This window comes from Gossypium hirsutum, chromosome D11, assembly GCF_007990345.1.
Source record: "Gossypium hirsutum isolate 1008001.06 chromosome D11, Gossypium_hirsutum_v2.1, whole genome shotgun sequence".
Classification (NCBI taxonomy): Eukaryota; Viridiplantae; Streptophyta; class Magnoliopsida; order Malvales; family Malvaceae; genus Gossypium; species Gossypium hirsutum.
The window spans coordinates 48,111,195-48,136,641 of NC_053447.1; the positions used below are offsets into that span (position 1 = coordinate 48,111,195).

At 33.8% G+C, this 25,447-nt stretch overlaps 1 protein-coding gene, 1 long non-coding RNA gene and 1 pseudogene across 2 annotated transcripts; 2 read left to right on the top strand and 1 right to left on the bottom strand.

Moving 5' to 3' along the window:
• The first annotated feature begins 404 nt into the window (after window positions 1–404).
• On the top strand, window positions 405–2,440 carry LOC107911171 (benzyl alcohol O-benzoyltransferase-like; annotated as a pseudogene).
• An 11,794-nt stretch (window positions 2,441–14,234) lies between these two features.
• LOC107913564 (uncharacterized) lies at window positions 14,235–15,577 on the bottom strand. Its single transcript, XR_001688561.2, has 3 exons — window positions 15,477–15,577; window positions 15,313–15,391; window positions 14,235–15,232 (listed from the first exon to the last, which is right to left on the bottom strand). It is a non-coding gene; the product is annotated as an uncharacterized lncRNA (long non-coding RNA).
• Window positions 15,578–18,459: 2,882 nt separating this feature from the next.
• LOC107913563 (uncharacterized CRM domain-containing protein At3g25440, chloroplastic) lies at window positions 18,460–21,021 on the top strand (the record flags this gene model as incomplete). The annotated part of the gene is made up of 4 exons (XM_016842196.2): window positions 18,460–18,852; window positions 19,381–19,521; window positions 20,167–20,291; window positions 20,697–21,021. Coding segments are annotated over 3 exons (567 nt in total), but the record flags the coding sequence as incomplete, so codon positions are not given.
• Window positions 21,022–25,447: the final 4,426 nt, after the last annotated feature.

The window sequence follows — 25,447 nt, forward strand, 5'->3', positions numbered from 1 at the left end:
GATTGATTTTATTGGTTGAAGGGATATATAAAATAATTTCTTGAAATTTTTTCAATCAGTATGATCAACTATTTCCAGGAAGCTTTAAACTTGTTAATAAGGTAGAATTACATATATCTTTTATCAGTTTTTGAGTTTTCGAAAAATTTTATTAATATCCTTAATTTAGTATGATTCACCATTAACTTAATTTATAATATCCTTTTCCTAACCTCTTTATTTTTTTTATTAAGATAATTAGTCATTAAGTTCAAGGGGCAATTAAAAAAAATGAATGTTAAGTGCTACTTGAAGATTGAAATCAGTATATATCCAAGAACATAGGCAGGAATTGAAGAACAAGAAGAGCCCAAAACCAAGTGTATTCTACTTCTGAACCACCATCCCATAAAGTTGAAACTCCCATGGCCAGAACAATGCAACCAACCTCTCTAGCGTTCAAGGTCCGCAGGAGTGAACCAGAGCTAGTGGTTCCCGTTAAGCCCACCCCTCGTGAGTATAAGCCATTGTCGGACATTGATGATCGACATGGTCACCGATTTCTACATCCAGTAATCCTACTTTATCGATATAACCCTTCCATGGAAGGGAAAGATCCTGCCAAGGTAATTAGAGATGCCATAGCAAAAACTCTAGTGTTTTATTATCCGTTTGCGGGTAGGTTAAAGGAAGGGCCTAATGGCAAGCTGAACGTGGATTGCACCGGCGAAGGTGTGTTGTTCATTGAAGGGGATGCTGATGTTACCCTCCAGCAATTTGGTGACAACCCTCTTCCACCATTTCCATGCATGGATGAGCTTCTCTTTGATGTTAAAGGTTATGGTGAGATGCTGAATTGCCCTCTCTTCCTAATCCAGGTCAGATATTTCCTCGTACTCCTAACACTACAAGAAGTATGTATTACATGCTTTTATTCATCATCTTTACAAATATAATTGTTCTTCTTATTAAAATAAAATTATTTACATTTATCATATAATTATTTTTTTTCCACTAGTGGTTATAAGTTGCAAATGGCCCTCTTATTTTATTGCATGTGACATTTTATTATTCTCACAACTGTCCTTTCTTATATATATAAATCTACACCTTATACTAAAAAAGTCAACTAGCACCAAGGATTCACACATGGAGTTAGTTTTTTCTTTATTTGTTTGGTTTTATTTTTTTAATTTTAGATGATATTTAATATTAAAAATTTGGGGAGGAAAGATAAAATTTAATTTAAAATTATTTATTATAATTACTAATTAATTAATATATTGAAAAAATACCCCTAAAGAAGTGGGGGGTTTGATTCTAGTTTGAAATAAAAAAAATTTTATAACTATTCATTATTTATTTATTTATTTTCATGTAAATTTAACCATAAATCTCCTTCGTTGAGATTTTTTTAAAGAGAATTTAAGTTTAAGATTTGAATTTTTTTTAAATAAGCATTTACAAAAGGTATTGGTTGAAAATTATTTGTATGATGACTTTTTCATTATATAATTTCCTTTTTTGACATCAACTTTTAGCACAGGTAACACGATTGAAATGTGGTGGTTTCATCTTTACTATCCGCCACAACCACACCATGGGCGATGCCACCGGGTTGTTACAGTTCTTGAAAGCCGTAGGCGAAATGGCCTGAGGTGCATTGTCTCCTACCATTTCACCTGTTTGGGAAAGACATCTTTTAAATGCTCGAACCCCACCTCGAGTAACATATGCGCATCTTGAGTTTGATCAAGAATTTATGGATAGGAATGATGATGAAATCACTCAACCTAACAACATGGTTAATCTCTTTTTTTTCTTTGGATCTAATGAAATCTCGACTTTACGTAAATTGATTCCCCCACATTATCAATGTACAACTCATGACATCCTAACTGCATGCCTATGGAGATGTCACACCAAAGCCTTACAACCTGACCCGGACCAACATATTCGCCTTATTTGTATCGTTAATACACGTTCCAAGTTTAATCCTCCATTACCATTAGGTTATTACGGAAACACAATAGCCTATCCGACAACTGTAACAACTGTTGACAAACTATGTCGGAGTCCATTAGAGTACGCGATAGAGCTTGTGAAACACACCAAAGGAAAAGCAACAGAAGAATACATGAAATCGACAGCAGATTTTCTGGTGACTAACGGTCGACCTAGCCTCGCCTTGAACCGGTGGTCTTTCTTGTTATCGAACTTGACACGAATCAAGTTCCAAGACGTGGATTTTGGTTGGGGAAAGTCAGTGTATGGTGGAGACGCCAACAATACAGATGGAAAACATCTTATACCATTCACAAACACCAAAGGAGAAGATGGGATCGTAGTCCCACTTTACTTGCTTGCCCTAATTATGGAAAGATTTGTTAATGAGCCCAATAGCTTGTTGAAGAATGAGAATCCTAATGGTAACCATAATTATATAAAATCCAATATGTAAAAAGGAATAATTATTTTTCTAATTTCATGTTATATTCATAACACGTTTGGGTGTTGTAATTGCGTTTAAAAGCATTTAAAATTCATGTTATATTCAAACATGTTTATAAACGATGTTATTTAAAATTTTAAATGTATTTAAAATTATTTATGAATTCATTTTTTTAGTTCTTTATTTTTCAAATAATTTTTTAAATATGTTTTTTGATAGATTATGTTTTAATTATATTAATTTCATATTTTTGTAATTATCTTTTTAAATATTTTTAATTATTTGAATTATTAATTGCTAAACTTTCTTCTTTTATAATTTTTTTTACAATAAAAGTACTTATATTTTACTTTGCAATTATGTTTTCAGAATTTGATTTACTAAAAATTATTCTTTTACTCATACTAAAAAATTCTTCTTTTATAATAAAATTCTTGAAAATATGTACTAATATTTAATATTTTGATTGAGTTAGTGTGATCTATAAATTGGGTCCTTGAGAATTTCAACAAAAAGATATATTTAATTTTTATATTTATTAGTTAAAATTTACAATCTAGTTCAATACTTGGTATCAAACACCCAAATGAAAGGCACCTAAAGGCATTTCGAGAAAAGTTGCCAGAAGAAATAGTTAGAAGAATTGTGACCTTATCTCCCCCACACCCATTAGCAGGACCTGACAAAATCTTTTGGGTTTGGTCCTTAAATGGGGCTTCTCGATTAGGTGGAAAAAGTTTGAAAATTTCAAGGACCGCGTCGCGTTTCTTTTTTTTCTGTGGCTTGTCTGTAAGCAACAATTACTTACTAATGTAGAGCATGTGCGAAGAGAAATTGGCAAAATTTCAACATGCTCAGTCTGTCACCATAGTACAAAAGATATTTTGCATGTCTTTAGGGATTGTCTGACTGCCAAAAAGGTTTGGTTAAATCTTGTGCCTCCAAATTGTCAACCCCAGTTCTTTTCAGGAAATCTTTTAGATTAGGTTGGAGCAAATTTGGGAAATCATGAGTGGGCACCAAGATTCTCATCCCCTTGGGCTTCTCTCTTTGGATTGATAACATAGCATCTATGGAAGAATAGAAATCTATTTGTTTTTCAAGGTTTATCATGGAGGCTTTTGAAAACCATCAAGATATCAGTATGGTGGGCAAAGCAGTACAAGACTACTCATAGATGGGATCCGTCCAGAGAAATTAATGAGGTTTCTATCTGATTATTAGGAAGAATGTTAGAATAACACCGTTGTTGTAGTTTAGTTATGTTTTCTTAGTTTTGTTAGATTTTTTCACAAAAAGAAAACACCCAAATGAAAGGATATTTAATATAAAAATTGTTATGTACCTATCTTTCATATTCTTACATTTCAATTATTATTTGAATAAAAATAATTAATAACTAGTGGATTTTTTTCTTACATTTCAATTAATAACTTTATTATGATATTTCCCATTACAGACCTGAAACCCAAATATAACCCGAACTACCGACCTACGACCTGAGAGGAGGGCTCGTAAAGGCTCACTGAGGAGCTCACAAGCCTAGCTCTTATGTCCTAAGTATTCACAGGTAGAGGTTACGAAGTCAAGCAAGTGGACCAGAAAAGTGTGTTTTCGGTGTGCGAGCTAGCAAATTCTTAGGTTTTGTAATTTCCGATAGGGGAATAGAGGTGAACCTAGAGAAAATTTGTGTTACCTTAGATATGCCTCCTCTGCAAACAATTAATGATATTCAACGCCTAACAAGAAAAGTAGTGGCACTTAATAGGTTCATTTCCAGAATGGCAGATAAGTGTTTACCCTTTTTCAAAGCTCTGAGGACTTCTTTCTCATGAATCGAAGAGTTTTAAGAAGCTTTTGACAAAATCAAATTATATCTTACCTCCCCTCCACTATTGATGTCACCAAGCACCGAAGAGACTCTATTTGTTTATCTAGCGACCTCAGATGAGACTGTAGCCGCGGTTTTGGTTAAGGCAGAAGGGGTTCGCCAATTTTCAGTTATTATGTAAGTAAAGTGTTCCAGGGTGGAGAATAAAGGCATACGGATATGGAGAAAATTATTTTTGCTTTGATAGTGGTAGTTCACAAACTGCGACCCTATTTCCAAGGTCATCCCATCACATTTATGACAAGCCAGCCCATTAAGGATGTATTGTCTAAAGTAGACATCTTTGGGAGAATAACAAAGTGAAACATCAAGTTGGCTGAATTTGGCATACGATATACCCCCAGAACAGCAGTAAAAAGTCATATTTTAGCGGACTATATAGTAGAATGCTCTTTTCAACAGACAATTAACCTCGCAAGTAACTTATTAATCATGATATTAACTCGTGAACATTATTATGTCCTTTTAACATTTAATAAATGCATATGGCATACCATTATATCTTGTTGTATGTACTTGAAATAAATACATGTTTTTCTCTAAGATGTCTTTTTATATCTGTTGTATTGGACATAGTAGTTACTCCACCACAAGTGGAAGTAAGCTCGGATAAGTGTTTGATGAGATGGGCAACCTATATTGATGGTTTCACGATAAAAAAAATCTGAAGAAGGGGTTCTATTAATCAATCTTGATAAAAATGAGTGTCAGTATGGGCTATCTTTTGGCTTTCAAGCATCCAACAATGTTATGGAATGTGAGGCTTTGATATCTAGATTACAGTTGGCTCACCAACTTAGAGTAAACGAGCTCATTGTTTACACTAATTCCCAACTGGTGGAAAAACAAATGAACAAAGAATATGAGGTAAAAGAGTCAATATTGAAGAAGTACCATGCCAAGGCAGCTTGATTGCTCATTGAGTTTGTTGAAGTACACATTTAGCAGTTGCCTAAAGAGGACAATACACACACAGATAATCTCTCGATGTTAGTATCATCTATCATTATTGAACAAAAAGGGAGATCTTTTTGGAGCATAGGGAGGTCTAAGTGTATAGTCTAAGCTATGAGGAAACTTGGATGACTCCAATTGTGTAGACGCTGCAAGAAGAGGATGCTCAGTTGGATAAAAGAGAATTTGACAAACTCCGGTGCAAATCTACGAGGTATGTTACTACCAATTATAACTCAAATATAGTCCAATCAATACATTATCTATGAATTGTTTAAATCTCAAGCTGCTAAAGTGGTTTGTTAATTATAACTGTTAGATATACCTTCTTGGAGGGTGTACTCTATAGAAAAGGGTATTCGCCATTATTGTGATGTTTGTCACCCACAGAAACTAAGTACGTGATCCGTGAAATACACAAAAGAATTTGTAGTGATTATTTGGGAGCCAGATTCCTTTGCACAGAAAGTGTTTAGACAGGGGTATTACTGGCCTACTGTACAAAAGGATGCACACCATATGGTTCGTACATGCAACTCCTACCAGAGGCATGCTCAGATACAGTAGCAATCAACAGAACCTTTGTAAGTTATGTCGAGCTCTTGGTCATTTGCGACCTTGGGAATTGATATCCTTGGCCTATCCCTGATAGCTATAGATCAGAAGAAGTTCATAGTAGTACCTATAGACTACTTCACTAAGTGGATAAAAGCAGAAGCCTTGGCGACTATTACAGAAAAATAGATAGAGTATTTCCTCTAGAAGTCAATTGTGTGCAGGTTTGGCTTACCGTAATTGATTATAAAAGATAACGACACACAATTTTAGGGAAAAATTAAGAATTTCTGCAAAGACCTACAGATTGCTTTAGCATAGAGTTTTGTTAAATCGCCGCAAACAAATTGCCAGGTTGAAGTAATAAATAAAAAGATTTTGACAGCTTTAAAGAATAAACGTATAGCTTTGGTTAAAGTTCTATGGCAACGCCATGGAGTCAAGGAAGCTACTTAAGAACCAGAAGAAGTTATGAAAGTGCACTACCCGAACCTATTTATAGGCAAGATTTTTGGGGACGAAAATTCCTTTAGGGGGTTTTAACAGCCCATTTTTAGTAGTGTCAGAAATAGTGATTTTGAAACCACGATTCTAATGAGAGAATAAATATTTTATTATTTATTTAAAGTTTATGGGATTATATTAAGGTCGTATTAAAGTTTCGTTAAGAAATTTTTAAGTTTAAATGGTTAATTAGGTAAAAAGGACCAAATTGTAAAAGATGCAAAAGTTGGTTTCTAATAGTTAAATGGATTAAATGACATTTGAAATGAAAATTAATAGACATTTTTGGTAATTATGTAATTTTTAATGCTAGTGTATAGTAATGGATATGATTTAATTGTTTTATAAGCTTTTAAAACAAGGGTAATGTAGTAAATCATTAAATAAGTGAATATACTATGAAAATCAACTATCATCTTTCTCATTTTCACTTTGTTAATGCTGAAATCTCCATTTTTGAGCTAAGAAGTTCTGCCAAGCTCTTTTTTCTTGCATGGTATGTATTTTTGTCCCATTTTTAGTAATTTTATGTTTTTGAGCTCGTTTTAGCTTAAAATACATAGCTCAGGGGTTAATTTGCAAAATTGTTAAAGGTTGAGGGACTTGTCATGATTTTTTTAATGTATTTTGATGTTAATTGGTAGATTACTAAACTTCGTTGTTAAACAAACTTGTTTTGTTAGGTGATTTTTAGTGAATTTAGGGTTTAAGAACTTATTCATGAAAATAGTAAAATTTCATGGTAACTTTATAAAATGATGATTTAAGTGGGTTGATATAAGTCCCTAAGAAGTTCGGCTAGCATGTATGGAGGGTAAAAATAATATTTTTACAAGTTTCGAGCTTAAAGACTAATTTGTGAAAAAGTTATAATATGAGGGGTAAATTCATAATTTTATGATAATGTGAATTATTGATTGAATTGAAGTACTTAACTGAATCAATTTATCTATTTAGATCAAGATAAAAAATAACCAGACTTAAATCAGGAAAAATCTAAAGTTTTGGACTAGACTTCAACTTTGTTATTACAACCATAGTTGTCGAGGTAAGTTTGTATAAATTATAATCTTATTAATGATAGTTTGATTGATTATCGGTTATATTGTGTTAGTTATAAACTGGCTTGAAAATGGATGTATATCAACGATTTGAGTAATTGACAGATAAGTAATCCTTTTTGAACCTTAAGAATTCTTAGTATAGGAATGACATGTCATTAGGGATTTCATGTTTCGGGTGCTAGTCTTGAATGTCCTACTGATGGCTGAGGTCCTACAATTGTTATGGGTTCTCCATAGGTCGTGTGAGCAGCATCGTGTAGCTAACATTTGGACCCACAGCTCGTGTGAATAGGCCCATTTCACAACTCGTGTGAGCAGGCCCATTTCACAACTCTTGTAAGCACTATTAAAAAGGAAAGGTTACGGTTATATGGAAAGGCACACTATGTGTGAGTATTCCCGAGTATCCAATGCAATTCTAGATGGTTCAATGGGTAAGTAAAGGGTAATGGCATGGTATGTATACAATTTGATATTAGTTCATGATCTTATAAAAATTTTAATGTGATAAATGTTGTGTACATGAAAATCTACTTATGATATGGTTGAACTTATATGTATCATATATGAACTTACTAACTTGTGAGTTTGATGGTGCCTATATAGGATTTTACTAAGCTTATGGTCTTGGTAATGATGTTATGCTTATTTTATAAATTGTGCTTAAGAATGTTAAGTTATGTTTGAGTTTATACGAGCTTACTAGGCATTATTTGCTTATGTAGTTACTTTCCTTTGTTTCATAGATTATTGGAAGCTCGACCGATTGGAAGCTTGTCAGAGATCTATCACACTACCCAGCAGTCACTTTAGTAGTTTTTGAGTTATTTTGGCCAAGGTTATAAATGGCATGTATAAGACCTCTTTATAATGGTAGTTCTTGAATGTGTTAATGATCAAATTCGTATGAATATGCTTTTAGAGTTTATGTCTTGTTTAATGGACTTTTAATGCCTTGACAAGTTTAAGTCTTTTGGCCATTTTTAAGCACTTGTAATATATGGTCATTTTGGTATGTTTGTGGTGAAATGTGAATGTTTAAGTTGATGTCTTTGAGTAGCTAAATTGGATAGGTTTTGTGCTTGAAATGTGGCATTATAGCCTTGTTTTGATTGAAGTTGTTTTGTTATAAATGTGGTGCCTTTGAATGGTACATTGATTAGGTGAAATAGGTTGATTGAATTGGTATGTTTAAATGTGTTTGAAAGGTGTTTAGGTCTTTGAATGTATGCACAAATGAAATGCTTGATTGGGTATGTTTTGGTTTTGAAATGGCTTGATTATAGGGTCAAATTTTGTAGAACACGGCCTAGGACATGGGCTGTCACACAGCCGTGTGACGCACATAACCGTGTGACGCACACAGCCTAGCTACATAGTCGTGTGTCACTTATTCTTTCAAGTTAGTGAGCAACACGGTCTAGCACACGGCTGTGTGTCACGAGTCAGAGAGTTACACGGTCTGCGACATGGTCGTGCGACCTAACTTAGTGAGTTACACGATTTAAAACACGGGCTGGGACATGACCGTGTGTCCCTTTGTTCGACTGTTACACGGTCTGGGATATATCACATGGCCATGTGACCCATGTTTTTAAAATTTTCAAATTTTTCCCAAATTTTCTAATTTGTTTCGATTTAGCCCCAAATTGATCCCAAACTGATTTTACGACCTCAAAGTCCTGATTTAAGGCCCAAATGTATATGTTTTCTAAGTTTATAATGAGTTTTAAGTAATTTTCATTAAATGACATTATGGTTTTAATTTGTACGGTAATGTTCTGTAACCCTAATCAGACGGCGAAGACGGGTTAAGGGTGTTACAATTATTCCCACCGAAATAAGCCTATTGTAGTACCCCTAACCCATATCCGTCACCGGATTAGGGTTACTGAGCATTATGGTACAAACGGCACATTAAAACATATATTTTATAAATAATTGAAAACATATTATAATAAATTTGTTCACATGCATATCGTCATTTAATCGAGCTCTCAAGGCCCAAGGAATACCTTAGAAATAATTCGGGACCAAGTTGGAAACATTTGGAAAGTTTAAGAAAAAGTTAGAAAATTTTGACTATAGGGGTCACACGGCCGTATGGCCAGGTTGTGTGCCTCACACGGCTGAGACACACGCCTATGTCTCAGGCCGTGTAATCTTCAAACTAGGGACACATGGTCGTGTCCCAACCCGTGTCCTCACCTGTGTAACTCTCTGAGTAGGGTCACACGATCGTGTCATATGCCCATGTGACAAGTCGTGTAACTCTTGAAATAGCCCCACATGCCTGTGTGTCAGGTCATGTGCTAGGCCGTGTAACTAACTAACTTGCATGCAAAGGAACCTACAGGAGACACATGACCTTGTCACACATGGCTAAGTCACACGCCCGTGTCTTAGACCGTGTGGTCCCAAAATTTGCCTAAAATCAAGTCATTTCCAATACCAATTCATGCATGATCCTTTAAGCAAATTGTGCACATATTCAAGGCATCAAAACCTTATCAAAACATACATATAAATTCCAATTCAAGAGTCCTAAATCAACTAACCAATATGTCATTCAAGGCACCACAATTTCAATCATCAAAACCTACCTAACATGTATATTTTACCACTTACCAATCATCAACTACTAGTTCCAAAAACTTACTAAACATACAACATATGGTAGCTCAATGATACAAACCATCAAATGATACTAATAAACCATTCTCATCCATTATCAAATGTGACCAAAAGTACTTTCTAAGCAAGCATTATGCGTATATGACACCAATACACTAACGCATTTAGTTATTATTTACATATTCATCAAACATCACTTTAAAACATCCTATATACATTTCAACCACAAATTCAACTACATAAGTTTATACATGCCACTACCCTAGGAGATACAAAAACTACCAATATCAATGGATAGTGTGAGTTGAAGGTTTGATCCGTCCAAAACGTCAGCGAAAATAATCTACAAAACAATCTACAAGAATGAATAAGCTTATAGCACTTAGTAAGAACATAGTATATCATTTAATCTAACAATAAGTGAATACGATTCATATATTATTTGATTCAGAGTTACCTAAGTCTAAACAGGGCACAAAAGTGCATTCAGGGGTACTGAAGTACAAACACGGGCACGTATATGCAATTCAACAATAATCTTCTAAATAATAATTAAAACATCATAATATAAGTACACAAATAGAAATTTGTTTACATATTAGGACACTACGAACTTACCTTGACAACTAAGACGTAGAATTATGATCGAGCTAATCTATAGGTTTCGCTTTCCCTCGATTTAGATCCGGTTGAGGTTTGACTTGATCTAAATAAATACTTGTATTCAATTAAGTATTTCATTTAATTTCAAACATTCAATTTAATTCATATTTCACATTTATGTGTAACTACCATTTTTCCTTTAACATTTTAACTTTTCACAATTTAATCCTTAAGCTTATAACATAAAATCTAATCATTTCTATCAAATTCCATGTTAACCAAATATGCAAGGGACCTTGAAACTACTCATATTTATCATCTTTTCACAATAAAACCTTATAATTTATACCTTTAACAATTCAATCCCTAATTCTAAAATTTATCAAAATCACTTAACAAAACTTGTTTATTTTTCAACAAAGGTTCATAATCTATCATTTAACATTAAAAATCATTCAAGAACATTTTTGGCATAACCCTCAATCTTTAACAGTTTTACAAATTGATCCCCGGGCTAGCTAGGTTCAGCTAAAACGACCTCAAAAACATAGAAATCATTAAAAACAGGCTTAAAAATCATACCATGCAAGTGAAATTAAAAGAAAAGCTTCCTCCCCCTTTCAATGGTGTATTCAGCCAAGAAGAAGAAGAAAATAAAAGATGATAACCTTATTTCATCTTTTCTTTACTTAATTTTTCATTTTAATTCCTTAATTACCATTTTAGCCTTATTACTATTTATAATTTACAACAACACCTTGCCATGAATATCCACTAGCCATAGTAATGGCCTAATTACCATATAGGTCCCTTCACTTTAAAGTTTCATAGCTACTTGACACCCTTAACTAATAGAACTCCAGTTTTACACTTTTTACGATTTAGCCCTTTTCACTTAATCATGAAAACATTAAAATTTCTTAATAAAATTTTACTACGACCTTACTAACGTCTCATACACATTAAAATAATAATAAAATAAAAATTTACTTATCGGAGTTGTGGTCCCGAAACCACTATTCTAATTTCTCTAGAAACGGGTTATTACACCTATAGCCGCATAGGATAGCACACTTTGACAAAGTTGCAAACCAAGAGGCGATGAGGGCTAATTTAAACCTTATAGAAGTTAAAAACACAACGTGTGCCCAACAAGTAGCTCACTATTATAATTCCAAGGTTAGAAATAAATAGTTTCAAGTAGGTGACCTAGTGCTGAAGAATACTGAGGCAAGTTTCCTTGCATCATAACAAGGCAAGATGGCCCCCAATTAAGAAGGACTCTATAGAATCGTATAGAAAATAGGGTATGGAAGGTCCTGTCTTGCCACGAACTTAGAATGCCCATCACTTGAAAAGGTACTATGTATAGTTTGCCCATCACTTGAAAAGGTACTATGTATAGTTTTTTACTCATTAATGAAAAATGTTATTTACAGATTTCTATATTTAAGTTATTTGTTTACTAAAACAAATCACAGACCTACACTCACAATTAGTAAACTCCAACACAACTCATGGACCTACCCTCCCAGTTGATGTTTAAAAGTTAGCTGAGTTAAGCTTGCAACTCTGAAACAGCTTGCGGACCTATGCTCCTAGTTGATGTTTAAAGCTTAGCTGAGTTATGCTTACAGCCTTTATTTATTTTTGTTAGTTGAGTTAAGCTCGCAACTCCGAAAAAACTCACAAACCTACGCTCCCAGCTAATAAACTCTGACACAGCTCGTGGACTTACGGTCCTAGTTGATGTTTAAAGGTTAGATGAGTTATGCTCACAACATTCATTTATTTTAGTTAGCTAGGTTAAGCTCGCAACTTCGAAACAACTTACAAACCTACGCTCTCAGCTAATAAACTTCGACACAACTCATGGACCTGCGCTCCTAGTTAATGTTTAAAGGTTAGTTGAATTATGCTCACAACCTTCATTTATTTGAGTTAGTTGAGTTGAGCTCGAAACTCTGGCTAACCTACCCTCCCAGCTGATAAACTTCGACATAGCTCGTGGACCTACGCTACCAGCTAATGTTTAAAGGTTAGTTGAGTTATGTTCACAGCCTTCATTTATTTGAGTTAGCTGAATAGCTTGTAACTTCGAAACTACTTGTGAACCTACATTCCTAGCCAATGTTTAAAGGTTAATTGAGTTAAGCTTTCAACCTAAGTTATTTAAGACTATTTGAGTCAAAATTGGTTAAGAATTGCATAAATAAAGCCATTGGGCTACACTAAGTCAATTGAAAGCTTATGAGAACGTGTTCAAAATTTTGGCTAAGTTCAATCCATCGTTATTAACAATATCATTGTGCAACAAGATATAAGGTAATCGCAAAATGGTATAATGGTATAACATTAACAAATAAGCTTAATTTTTTTTCAAAACTCAAAATTTTCATTTCGTATTAAAAAAATGAGTACAACAGTACACAAATTAAGGCATATCATTAGCCTCTTCAAGGTTGCTTGAGGCTTCGTTCTCTCTCATGCTTCCTTCGCCAGTTTTGCTATTGTAACCTTTTTTGGCAGTAACAACACTAGTTTCACTTAGATCTTCGTCCAAGTAAAAATCTTTACAATTCCTCCATTTGGACGTGAACTCTTCCCATTCAGCTCCAGAAGGGAAGTGGACATCAAATTCCAATTGATCATCAGTAACGTCACAGAGAGCATTAAGATTAACTCTGCGTGCATTAAAAGGGCCACTAGTAACTTGCGCGTACAGCAAGATATTGGCCTTCAGCTCGGGCAGGAAGTTGTTAAAATTTTGAAGAGTTTCCTTCATAAAATCTTCTAAAGCTTCAATGTGCCTCTGTACTAAGCTCACCATTGCAGCCTTCTACTCTTTAGCCATTTTGCTCACAGTGACCTTATGTTCTTCAACCATCTTCTTCATAGTAGCATCCACACTCTATTTTTCTTCTTTTTCAGTTACGACCTCCTTAGATAATTTCTCTACCTTTCCCTCAACAGTCACCAAAAGTTCAGCTAAGTCATTAATCTTCCCCTACAGGTCTTAGTTTTCTTTCTTTAGTTTGGAATGGAGCTCACAAGCTCTCTTTAGAGCTTGCATAACATTCTAGTAAGAATCATCGCACTCCCTTTTGTTTACTTTAGCTTCGCTTATACCTTCCCTGAGACCCAAACCAACCATGCTAGCCTCAGCCAAAAGAACTTGTAGGGATAGAGCTAATTTTTACAGAAAAGGCTTCTTCACACCACTAAACGAACTAACCAAACACATACGCTCTTTAGCTACTTCTGGCACACAGATCTTCAGGTGGTTGGTGGCATCATTGGACTATAAGGGAATTCCCTCATGCTCATATGCTCTTACTAAAGGAACAGTTCGCCAGTCTCACCACCTATCGTAACAAATTTTATAGGTGCACTAGCTACACCATGGTCAACGATAGTGCTTAAAACTCTTTTATTTGAATGCTCCTCCATGGTTGGGGATAAAGAGAAAGATCAACAAGGGGTGAGTTAGCAGGAACAGCAGGCGAGCTTACATTAGCGACAGAAGGTGAGCTCGCAATAAGGGAAATGGGAGTAACAACCACAATAGCAGAAGGTCCAGCGCGATTTGTCTTTTTTATTTTGTCGCTGTTCTAATCTTGCACTATCTTCTCTTCATCGCTACTTAACACAATATTAGTAGCCCTTGTGTTAGCCTATGGTTTTTGCGCATACCCAACATAAAAAGTCGCACGTCCATGTATTCGTCAATTTTCTGTGACAAGCTAGTAACTCCTCCGAACTATCTTTAGTGTCACGAGTTGTGCTTGCACCAGCAACAAATCTAATATCAGTAGTAATAGTAAGCAAGTTAGGGTTCACACCACTTCCACATGAGGCAGTGAGAACCAAGGGCGAGGCCTCATTTTACAGAAGCTATAGAAGTAGTTCCTTGGTTCTTTGTATCCTAACAATATCAGTCCTAGGTCATCTTTGGCCCCATACGGCCACGTGATTCTCTCAATCTGCACCCTAACAGCATCAACTACTTCATTATTATCACCCTGTTTCCATTCGTTGAGGCTAAATTTTTCTAGACTGTATTGGAATACATTCCTCACGGTCAAGACATCCTTTAGATTTAGAACACGCCCCTTGTAAAGCCTCTCAAATTACGCCCAACCTCCTTCTATCATAATGTTTCATTAAGTTAAGCACACATCCTTACTTGGTGAGAACCACTCAATGGGAAAACTGAAGCCATCGACAAGCTTACACTTCACCCGAATATACTTGCTCTGATTCAAACGGAGATTGGGGCACTTATTGAAAATGATAAATTCCACGTCTTCACAAAGGGTGAAATATTATAAACCTGATGACTTCCTTCGATTGTGGGCCTTCAATTGGTATAGACGTTGAAAAAAGAGAGCAATGGCACCTCATCGCGTCGACAACAATCGATAAAGTAGGCCATCATAATCCACTAGGAGAACTCGGATAACTTGCCAGGGGCGATCCCATAATCCTTGAGTAGGTAGCAGAAGAAACGATGTAGAGGCAAGTGGAATCAAGCCTCTATTACATGGAGGGGGAGCAGAATATTGTCATTGTTGGTATCGCTCAGTCGATGCGACCCTACAAGAATAAAAAAAAATTACACGTGAAATTGGGAATTTTAATTCCTCGCGTAGCTAGGGCATGAAACATTTCCTTACTCTTTGTAGTGGAGGCATATAAATTAGCCTCAGCAGGAACCTTTGTCGTACGCTGTCGCGGTGGATAACTCAGAGTTACCTAACCAATACCTTCCCTAGTTTAGGCATGGTCGAAATAGAGGGGGAAAGAATACCCAAAGTAGAAAAATTTTACAGGGGTTTACCTTGAAAGAAATGCCTCTCGTCGATCGCAGTTGCTGAGAATTTGTAATATGTGATTTTTAGGGCTTCTAAACCCCCCTTTTAAAGAGTTTCTTGCCTTTTTTCTTTAACAATTCAAATAACCGAGAATTATGGAATGGTCAGATGCAAGTAGATGTAATCCACTCGTACACGTGGCAAAGTAAACATTATACATCAGTAATCAAAACGTGTTTAATAAGTCATAAATTCAAAACATTGGCTCTAAGAAGTGCACTTTATAACCCTTAGAGCCAACAGGGGGACTATATTGTTATGATATTTCCCGTTACCGACCCAGAACTCGAATATAACCTGAGCTACCGACCCACCACCTGAAAGGAGGGCTCGCAAGCTCAGTTCGCGAGGCCTACATTAGGGGCTCGTGAGCCTAGCTAGCATGTCACTAGGTGTTCACAAGTAGAGGTTACGAAGTCAAGCGAGTAGACTAATGAACACGTAAAGTCTAGAACAACATATGTGTCGGCAGGCATAGAGCCTATTTAGTACGTCACTTCAATGAGCAGTAACCATATCTTATAAATACCCAATTCTCCTCACCTTGAAGACACAACAAAATACTCAAGAAACTTGTGACATTTTTTTTCTTGCATTTCAATTATTTTTGCGGAAATAAATACATAATCGTTACACTTATTATTTTGAATCCACAATATAAAATTATAATAACCTAATCTTTGCACTCATTATTTCAAGTTCACAATGATAATACAGCTGCCATTTACATTTAACTTACGATTTCAATTTATTAATTTATTTGTCCTAATACATCTGTATATTTAAATTTCCATGTATAATCAAGGTAAGAGTTGCCTTAACACTAAAGGTAATTAATGAAAATTAAATTGCTTCTTTTTTTTTTTTCAAATTTCGTTGAGAATTTAGGGATTTTTTATGCTCTAAGAAGTATTTAAATACTTTTTAGGGTTAATCACTTAACGCAATCCTTTATTTTGTTCTTTTGCAATCGACTAGGCAAAACAGTGAAACTAAATGATTGTTAATAATATGAATTTGTTCGGTTTTTTTGACAGTGGTTAGATTTGGCAAAAAAAGAGGACCTAACTCATCTGAGAAGTAAGAGATCTACGTAGGTGAAGAAGGCAAGAAGCCTTGTTGAAAGCTTTGATGGATTTTAAGTCTTTGATTTCTTTTGATAATGTTTTTATTATACATTACTTGTTTCAAGGATTGGATTGAACTACCATTTTGTTTGCTAGACATTATGTGATATGCTATCGATTATCTTTAATGTTCTCTCTGTTAATCAAAATGAATGAATCATCCGAGTCTCTAAAATCGAGTCTTCGAGCTTCATATATTAATTTTGTGATATAATAATGGCAGCTATTGCTTCAATTCGACAAATTAGCGGGTAATTTACATTCTCTATCAAAAGGTTTGCTCCATTTTCTCCTTTTTCTAAATTTTTTTTTCAAGGTTTAATTTAGTTTACTGCTTGCTCAAAAATGTATCAATTGAAGGAAAAGGAATATTTTGATTCTTAATCAATTTTCTTTTGACCTTGAATCTTGCTTATGTTGATCACTTTTTCTTTTTCAATTTTTTGTTTTTGATGATTTTGTGATTTTTTTATAGTTAGTGTTAGAGAACTTGAATGCTAAGCTTTACATGAAGTTTTCTTTCATTTGCTGCAATTAAGAGACAGAAGAAAACAATTTTGAAATTCTAAGTAATGTTACATTCTTTATTAATATTCAAGAGATATAAATTCTAGGTTTGAAAGATAGACTATAGAGACACCTTGTGAGCCAGTACGCTTGCGAATCCAACAATTCGCGAGCACAAGACCTTGTGAACCCGAACTGATGAGCCACATGTCTGACATGGATAGGATATCTGTCATTCAGATGGTGCACATATCCATTCCTCAGACATGACAGCCCATACCAATGGCAATAAGTCATTAATAGATTGGCTAAATTCCAGGGAGTTTGGAACCAATATATGAGTGAAACATGACATCTTGAGAACTATCAGAAACAACCCCTTGAAAGTTTATTGACATCAAAAAAAGGGGCTAAGAGCCTAAGACATTCTTCCCTCTAGCACTCTCAACTCTCTCCTCTCTTCTCCAATATTTTCTTGACATCCACATTCCGATTATCTCAACTCTCTCACAGCTTTCCCCCAGTGGGTGAACAGTCACAAATTGCCGCAACCTCCTCCTTGTATCAACAATATATATAATCGAATTTTTTTTTCCTTAGATAGAAATTGTAAACTCTAATCTGTCAAAGTTGGTGACAAATATTATTTTGCTTGTTAGTGCAGCGAATCTTTACTCAGGTTCTGTTGTTTTGTCCAAAATGAGTCTTTTTTTTCCTAGACCATGCCATGATTGTATCACATTTGCAAGCCAGAGAAGCTACAGTGCTGTGAGGCCTTCATAACATGCACTATGTGTAACCTCTCCTTCTGATTTTTCATTGCTGGCGAAGCAGAATGTATTTCAGCTTCACAACATACTTGGTAAATGGTTGCATGCAAGATATTTGAGTAATGCATCAATTGAGCTAAAGACAGATGAGGATGTTATCAGGTTTTCTTTTAATAAGCCGGTCTGTAGATTAGCCTCCACAAACAGAAAGAGGAAAATGTCTAGAAAGGCAAAAATGAATGAGCTTCGTTTCTATCGTCTAAAGGCCAAAAAGAAGATGAATTCACCAAATCCAGAAGTTAGGATTAGATATAAACTCGAGAAGGTTAGATAGCTTCTCATTTTTACTATAGTTCATATTTTGGTTAAGAGTTGTTATCTTTTTCTTGGATGTGAGCTTTCTTAGTAGTCACTAGTAAAGTCTAACATGTTGGGTTTTTCCCCCCTCGTTCTCTCTTTTCTAGTTCATCTTCACTTAGTTATATGATTTTATTCCAAAAAGATGTCTTTGATTGTTATTTTTGTAAATACTCCGGGCCAAATGAAAGGAAGCATGTCTGATCGAAAAGTTGAGAAAATATGAGGTTCCCAAGGCCCCAGCTGAAGCATATGATCCTGAAATTTTAACTGAGGAAGAGATACACTACCTAAAGCGTACTGGTGAGAAGAAAAAAAACTATGTTCAAGTTGGAAGACGAGGAGTATTTGGAGGTTTTGTTCTCAATATGCATCTGCATTGGAAGAAACATGAAACTGTGAAGGTCATTTGCAAGCCTTGCAAGCCAGGGAAGGTTTATGAACATGCTGACGAACTTGGGCGACTTAGCAAAGGCATTGTGATTGACATCAAACCTAACAATACTATAATTTTTTACCGTGGAAAGAATTATGTGCAACCAAATATTATGTCTCCAGCAGATACCCTGTCTAAAAACAAAGTAATATTTCTTGGCTTTCTTTGGTTATCTGTTTATTGCTTATATATTTGATATTTCCTAAATTTTCCTCCTTGAGAATTAGTTGTCGGTAATTTGTGATTTCTCATTTCCATTCAGTCATGCTAGCATCAATGCATGGAACTACTAATGCATCAGGGTTATTTATTTATTTATTTTATGTTTTGTGTGTGTACAAAGTAAAAAGGTAGTTCGGCTCGGTTTGTGTTTGTAGATATTTATGCTTCAAAGTTATGACTGGAATTTTAGGCTGGTTTAGCATCTTAAGACCTGTAGTTGTTGGAGGTTTATTTGTACTATAGTGGTAAACACAATTCAGTGTTACTCCCATTGTCATATTGTAATGCATCTAAATAAATATTCTCTCTTTAGTGAAGTTGTTTTCTGTTTGACAAGGATACTGTAGTTTACTTGTGGCTGACACATTAGGGAGAGTTCAACAGTTCACCAGTTTTTTTTTCTGATGCGTGATATCAATATAGATTACCTTTTTCTATTCAAATATTGCAGGCTATGGAAAAATACAAGTACGAACAATCCCTCGATCATACAAGTGAATTCATTGAGAAGTTGGAGAAAGAGCTGGAAGAGTATCTTGAGCATAAAGCTTGGTACCATAAAGCCAAAGAGAGTGAACCACAGGATTTCGCAGTAAGTATATTACAACATCAATTACAAAATAATTGCCACATTTCGGTTTCTAGAAAGCGTCCTTATGAGTAGATTTTGACTTTTGCTTTCTAATCATTTTATGTTGTTGCAGTTATGCATTAAAAACCCCTTTTCCAAAGTTACATGATCTCAGTGTGTATGCATCAGCATCTGTTTCACTTGTGTCTCATGGGACAAGTAATACTTTTTCTGTTTATCGGTGAAACTGGGTAATAAGCAGACATAAGGATGATAGAAGATTGCAAATAATGACTAAGAAAAATCATTTAGGTTTTGTTACAAAGAAAAAGAAAATTGCAAATGCATACACCTCCAATTGTTGCCACCAAAGCCTTATTGTTTTCTCATTGCTTTGACCACAGAAGGAAATTGATTGAGCTTATGGATTCTATACTTCTAAAATAACTCCTGATTATATAGTTTGGTGATTAAGTCGGGTCATATTGTCTCTTTTGGCCTATTGGATCTCCTGGCTTAGTATTTGTTATGATATTTTCATTCTCCCCTTATTTTTGGATTATATCTACTTGTTATTGTTTCGAATGTGATTTCATGAATCTGTTGGTTCAGTTCAATGCTTTCTTTTATCCCCCTCTTTATCAAGGCTTGTCTATTTCAATGCAGGACGATAATGGATGCATCTCAACTTTGAGTTAAATAATCATCTTCTTGACTGGATGATACAGACCGCAAGCAAAACATCGATGAGTGTTTTATTCGGTTCATGGCATCAAGTTATTTCTCATGCCGTAAGCATTCAGTCAACTTTTGACCTTATGAAGTTCCAATTTGAGAGTAATTTTATTATATATTCAACTCTCAAATTTATTTTAATTTTATAAAAATGTCCAACTATATGACCTTAAATCTTACAAAATAAAAATAAGAAACTATTTATTGACATAAAATTTCGTCACTGGTTTTAAACATAAAACTACCAACAAATGGGATACAACGACGAAATGTACTGAACTATAGAATTTTCTGGGTTTGCAAAACTAAGCTTCGGTATGGGTATGTTTTCTGGGATTTGATTCCATTTTCCCCAACGGGTGAATTTGATTTCGGTATACCTTTTTGATTGGGATTCCATGTTTATTATCTGTGTAGTCTCTGCTTTGATTTTGTATTGGGATTTTGTTTGCTCCGTCCAGTGCTCCTTCGATAGAAGACGCCAGCGACAAACATGAAGCTGCCGCTAAGACAGTCGACTTCTCGAACAAAGAACAAGCACTATCAACAGCAGAATGTGAAGTATAGGAATTGAAATCAGCTATTGAAAGTAAACGTCCTCTCAGAGCAAGAAAAGGAAAAAAATTGAAAGTACAAAAACATTATTTTATTTTATTATATTGTTTAGATTATGACATCATCATAGCATCATTTATGCCACATGTTATAATTTTATTTTAAACTTAACGATGTTAGACTTGGGTGTCGATTTAGTTAAAAAAAAGTTTGCTATCAATCTAAGATTAAAAAAAATTTATGAAATACCAAACTTGAAGAAGTGAATAAATTCGAGTATTAATTTTTTATTTAACTTTTTTTACTACATTTATTTATTCTAATTTCATCTTGTAATGAGGTAGTTGAGTTCACTGACTTTTATATAAAAGAAAATATTCACATTAGTACCAACTCTTTTTAATGATTTGGATTAAATCATAACACTAATCGAATTTTGACAAATTAAAACAAATAGACTAAATTTTCAAGAATTTTTAAGTATTATGACATGTAGCTTTTAATATTTTTTTTATTTTATCATCTTGGCCCTTTAGATGAAAAAGTTGAATGTACCATTGATATTATAACAATATTGACGTGACAACGTGTATGATAGTTCATGTGTACTTTATAAATTCAAGAATATAATAATAATTTGAAAAAATATCAACAATTGTCTATAAATTTTAAATTTTTATGAACTCTTTTAAAATTTGTTGCTTTTTTTTTGTTTTAATTTTTCAAAAAATTTATGATAACATATTTTACTTAGCTCATGCTTGTCCTCAAGCATATTGTACTTTCAAACATTAAAAATTATTCAATAATTTATAAAAAATCGAGCATCTTTTTCGCATCGATAATCAACATAAACAATATAGTCAAAAAATAAATAAATGTTCAAAATACCTAGTTTGATCAACTAGTGTCATAAAACTGAAACATGTGAACTAAATCATTTCACTAAATTGAGTTTGAACCAAAATTTGCAAGGTATTATTAATTAATCATGCAATAAATTTTATTCTTTTTTAGACGTGGTCATACTTTTTTACGCGAACTAGGATAACAACCCAAGCACCCTATCTCTATTACTCAATTCAAACAGTCTCTTTTTTATTTTTTATTTTTTATTTTTTATTTTTATCTTTTTGTCATTCTTACGCATGTTTGTAAGTTTTCGGTTTGTCACTTGAACCTTTTTACGCTAGATGAGATGACAACCCAAGCACTTCATCCGGATTACTAAATTAGGTCACTTTTTCGAAACTTTCACTCATAACTTGAGCCTTTATTTATTTATGTATTTTTCATTTTATTGATTTATTTATGTACAAGCAAATTTTTTTTTCCAAACAATCAATTTATATGAAAAATCTAGTTACATATATCAAATTTATCACACATGTCGATTAATCTAGATACTTGAACACTTTAATTCAAAAATTACCCAATTGTCCAAATTGACTAAGTAATGAGATTAAAATCTCAATGTCAAATAAACTATCAAATAAATCTAGCATAAGATTGAACATATGCAAAAGAGAAACATGCAACAAAAATCGATCAATCATGCATACTTACCATTTCAACCCCCCCCCACTTAATCTATATTTTGTATGCAATAAAGTACAATAACCCAAACAACAAGCAAAGAGAAAGGTTAAGAATACTCTCCATGTGTTTCTAATGATGTTGTCGGCTTATTTGGGTTAGGGATGTTGAGTTTCGTTTGTAGGGAAATAAATGTCAACACTTAGCACAGCGTGCCCACGCCACCATCAGTATCCAATTTTCGAAAAATTCACAACCTCCATTACGTCCCTGAAAATATCACATTAACTGGATTAAATAAAAATTTATTTATTTTATTTTCAACCTAAATCCTACTAAAGCTTAAAATTAAATAAATGAAAATAAATTTGGGTTGCCTCCCAAAAAGTGCTTTTGTTTAACGTCGTTAGCTCGATGACTTGAGAATTTATTCAACCGGCTCTTCGAGGACTAATTCCTCAACCATGTGAACTTGAAAATTTTCGTAGAAAGGCTTCAATCGTTGTCCATTGACCTGGGAAATTTTTCCGGATTCTTTGCTTTTAACCTCGACTGCATCATGTGGAAATACATGAGTAATAACAAAAGGCCCTAACCACTTAGTTCGGAGCTTACCTACAAAAATTCTTAATCTTGGGTCATAAAGTAATACTTTTTTCCCTACCACAAATTGTTTACGGGTTATCTTTTGATCATTTATAAATTTGGGCACTGTCATACGCTTCTTGTCGAATTTCCTCAAGTTCCTGAATATGTAACTTACAGTACTTACCTGTAGCTTCCAGCTCCATGTTGCATTGCTTAACTGCCCAAAACGCTTTATGTTCTAGTTCTACAGGAAGATGACACGGTTTACCAAAAATTAGTTGATAATGTAACAATCTGATTTTCAGTGGTGTCGGATATAGTGGTTCGAGGCCACTAAATCCGACGAGTAAGTTCGTAAATATTATTATTTAATATTTACAAGTCAAATGTAATTCTTTTTAAAAAAATGCATTTCCAGGACTCCGTTCTGGTAAATCGAATTTGTAAATATTTTTAATAAATATATACGAAGTTAGTTGTGAGTTTAATTTGGTTTTGGTTAGGTAAATTAGCTTCAAATAAGAGAAATTAGGAAAAAGGACTAAATTGCAATAGATTGAAAGTTTAATTATAGATTAAAGAAAAACTAAAGGGGCTAAAGAGGTAATTACGCCTGTTTTTTAAAGCTGAGGCGGTTTATAAGAGAAATATCAAAGATATTTTTATATTATATTATATTATATTATATTATATTATATTATATTATAAAGAAAGGAAACAAAATGGAAATTGAAACGAAAATAGAGAAGAAAAAATGAAAAAGAAAGAAAAAGAAAAAGAAGGAAGCCACGGCCAAGGGTTTCAAAGTTTTCAAGTTCAATTGGTTATTCAATTTAGTCCATTTTTCTTAAAATTTTGATGTTTTTGGAATCCTAGAACAAAATACTACTTGATTTAAGTTGAAATTTTTAAAGTTAGTAAATTTTAAGATGTTGTTCATGTTGAATTAATTGATGAATTAGGGGTTAAATTGATTGAATTTCAAGTTAGGAGTTAGTAAAGGGTTGATTTGCAAAACAAAACATAAGTTTTGAATAGTAGGGACTAAATTGAGAGAATTTCAAAATTAGGGATTTATGGTAAAATTAGAGAGTTAAATTAGTTTAAAGTGGGAATGGAATGAAAATATGAAATTAGTTTTGATAATAAAAGTTAGTCTCGGTTTAGGGACTAAATTGAAATTTAGGCAAATATTGAGTAAAAATTGAAATATTTAATGTGAGATTGAATGATGTTGTATTGATGATTTTTAATTGTTTTAATTTTGTAGCTAGCATTGTACCAGAATTCTCGACTAAAAAGGGAAAAAATATAGTTGACGAGGAATAGCTCGGAATTCCTAGTTTGTATTTCTATAATCTGAATCTAATCATTAATTGTTATATTTTGATTAAATGTTATAGTAAGTGATTGAGGTGAGAATTATTGTGTTTTACAATTGAAATGAATTGTCTTGATATGTGATGAAATTATATTGGTTGAATTGAATTGGAATATATATTATGAATATGTGTAAATGTGAAATTGTGCAAATATGATAATTGAATTATTTTTTATATGTATAAAATTTAGTTTTAATGCCCAAGTAGACGAAATTTAGAACTACTGAGATATTAGTGGCATGTCATTAAGGAAGTTTAGCGCCCTCTCTGATTATTAGCACGTTGGTGCTCTCTGATTACTAGCATGTCACTGCTCTCTGTTTAGCACATTGTGCTCTCTGTTTAGCACTTTAGTGCTCTCTGTTCATTAGTGCATAATAATGCACCTCTGTATTTGTTCCGTATATCTGGCGTGTTCTATAAAATCTACTTTGGGCTAAGAATATGAGATAGTAAACTGAAAATAGAATGTGAAATATGTTGTAAATACATGGAATACACGAGTTATATATTCATAAATTGATTGTGGAATGGATAGAGCCATTGTTTAAATGATACGTGGATAAATTATGGAAAGGTATTATATACGATTTTGTTTTTCATGCGCAGGTTAAGTACTTAAGTTTGATCGCTGATTCATCATCACAACGATCCCAAACTCAATTATGGTGATGTTTATTTATTTGTGTCAGCATGTACCTAGAGTGTCTAAATATTAGTTATTTTGTGGTTTGAGTGTAAATGAAGTTATAAGATCTATTTTGGAGAGTTTATAATTTGGATTAAAATGATACTTTGATGACTTGTTTTGATGATATAAAATGTTTGAGATTTCTGTCTGTTTGATCTATAAACTCTGATAATGCTCTGTAACCCAGTTCCGGCGAGGGATACAGGTTGGGGGTGTTACAGATAAGGAGACATACCTATGGGTCCTTTATAAGCTGTACGGTAAACCAACAGTGCATGATTTAGTCATACACTCCAATCGTTCCTATCTAGCTTAATAGTCTTCTCCAAAATCAACTTGATTTCTCGATTCGACACTTCCGCATGATCATTTGATTGAGGGTGATAAGCTGTAGCAACTCGTTGCATTACCCCGTATTTTTTTAAAAGGGTGCGGATTACCTTATTACAAAAATGTGTTC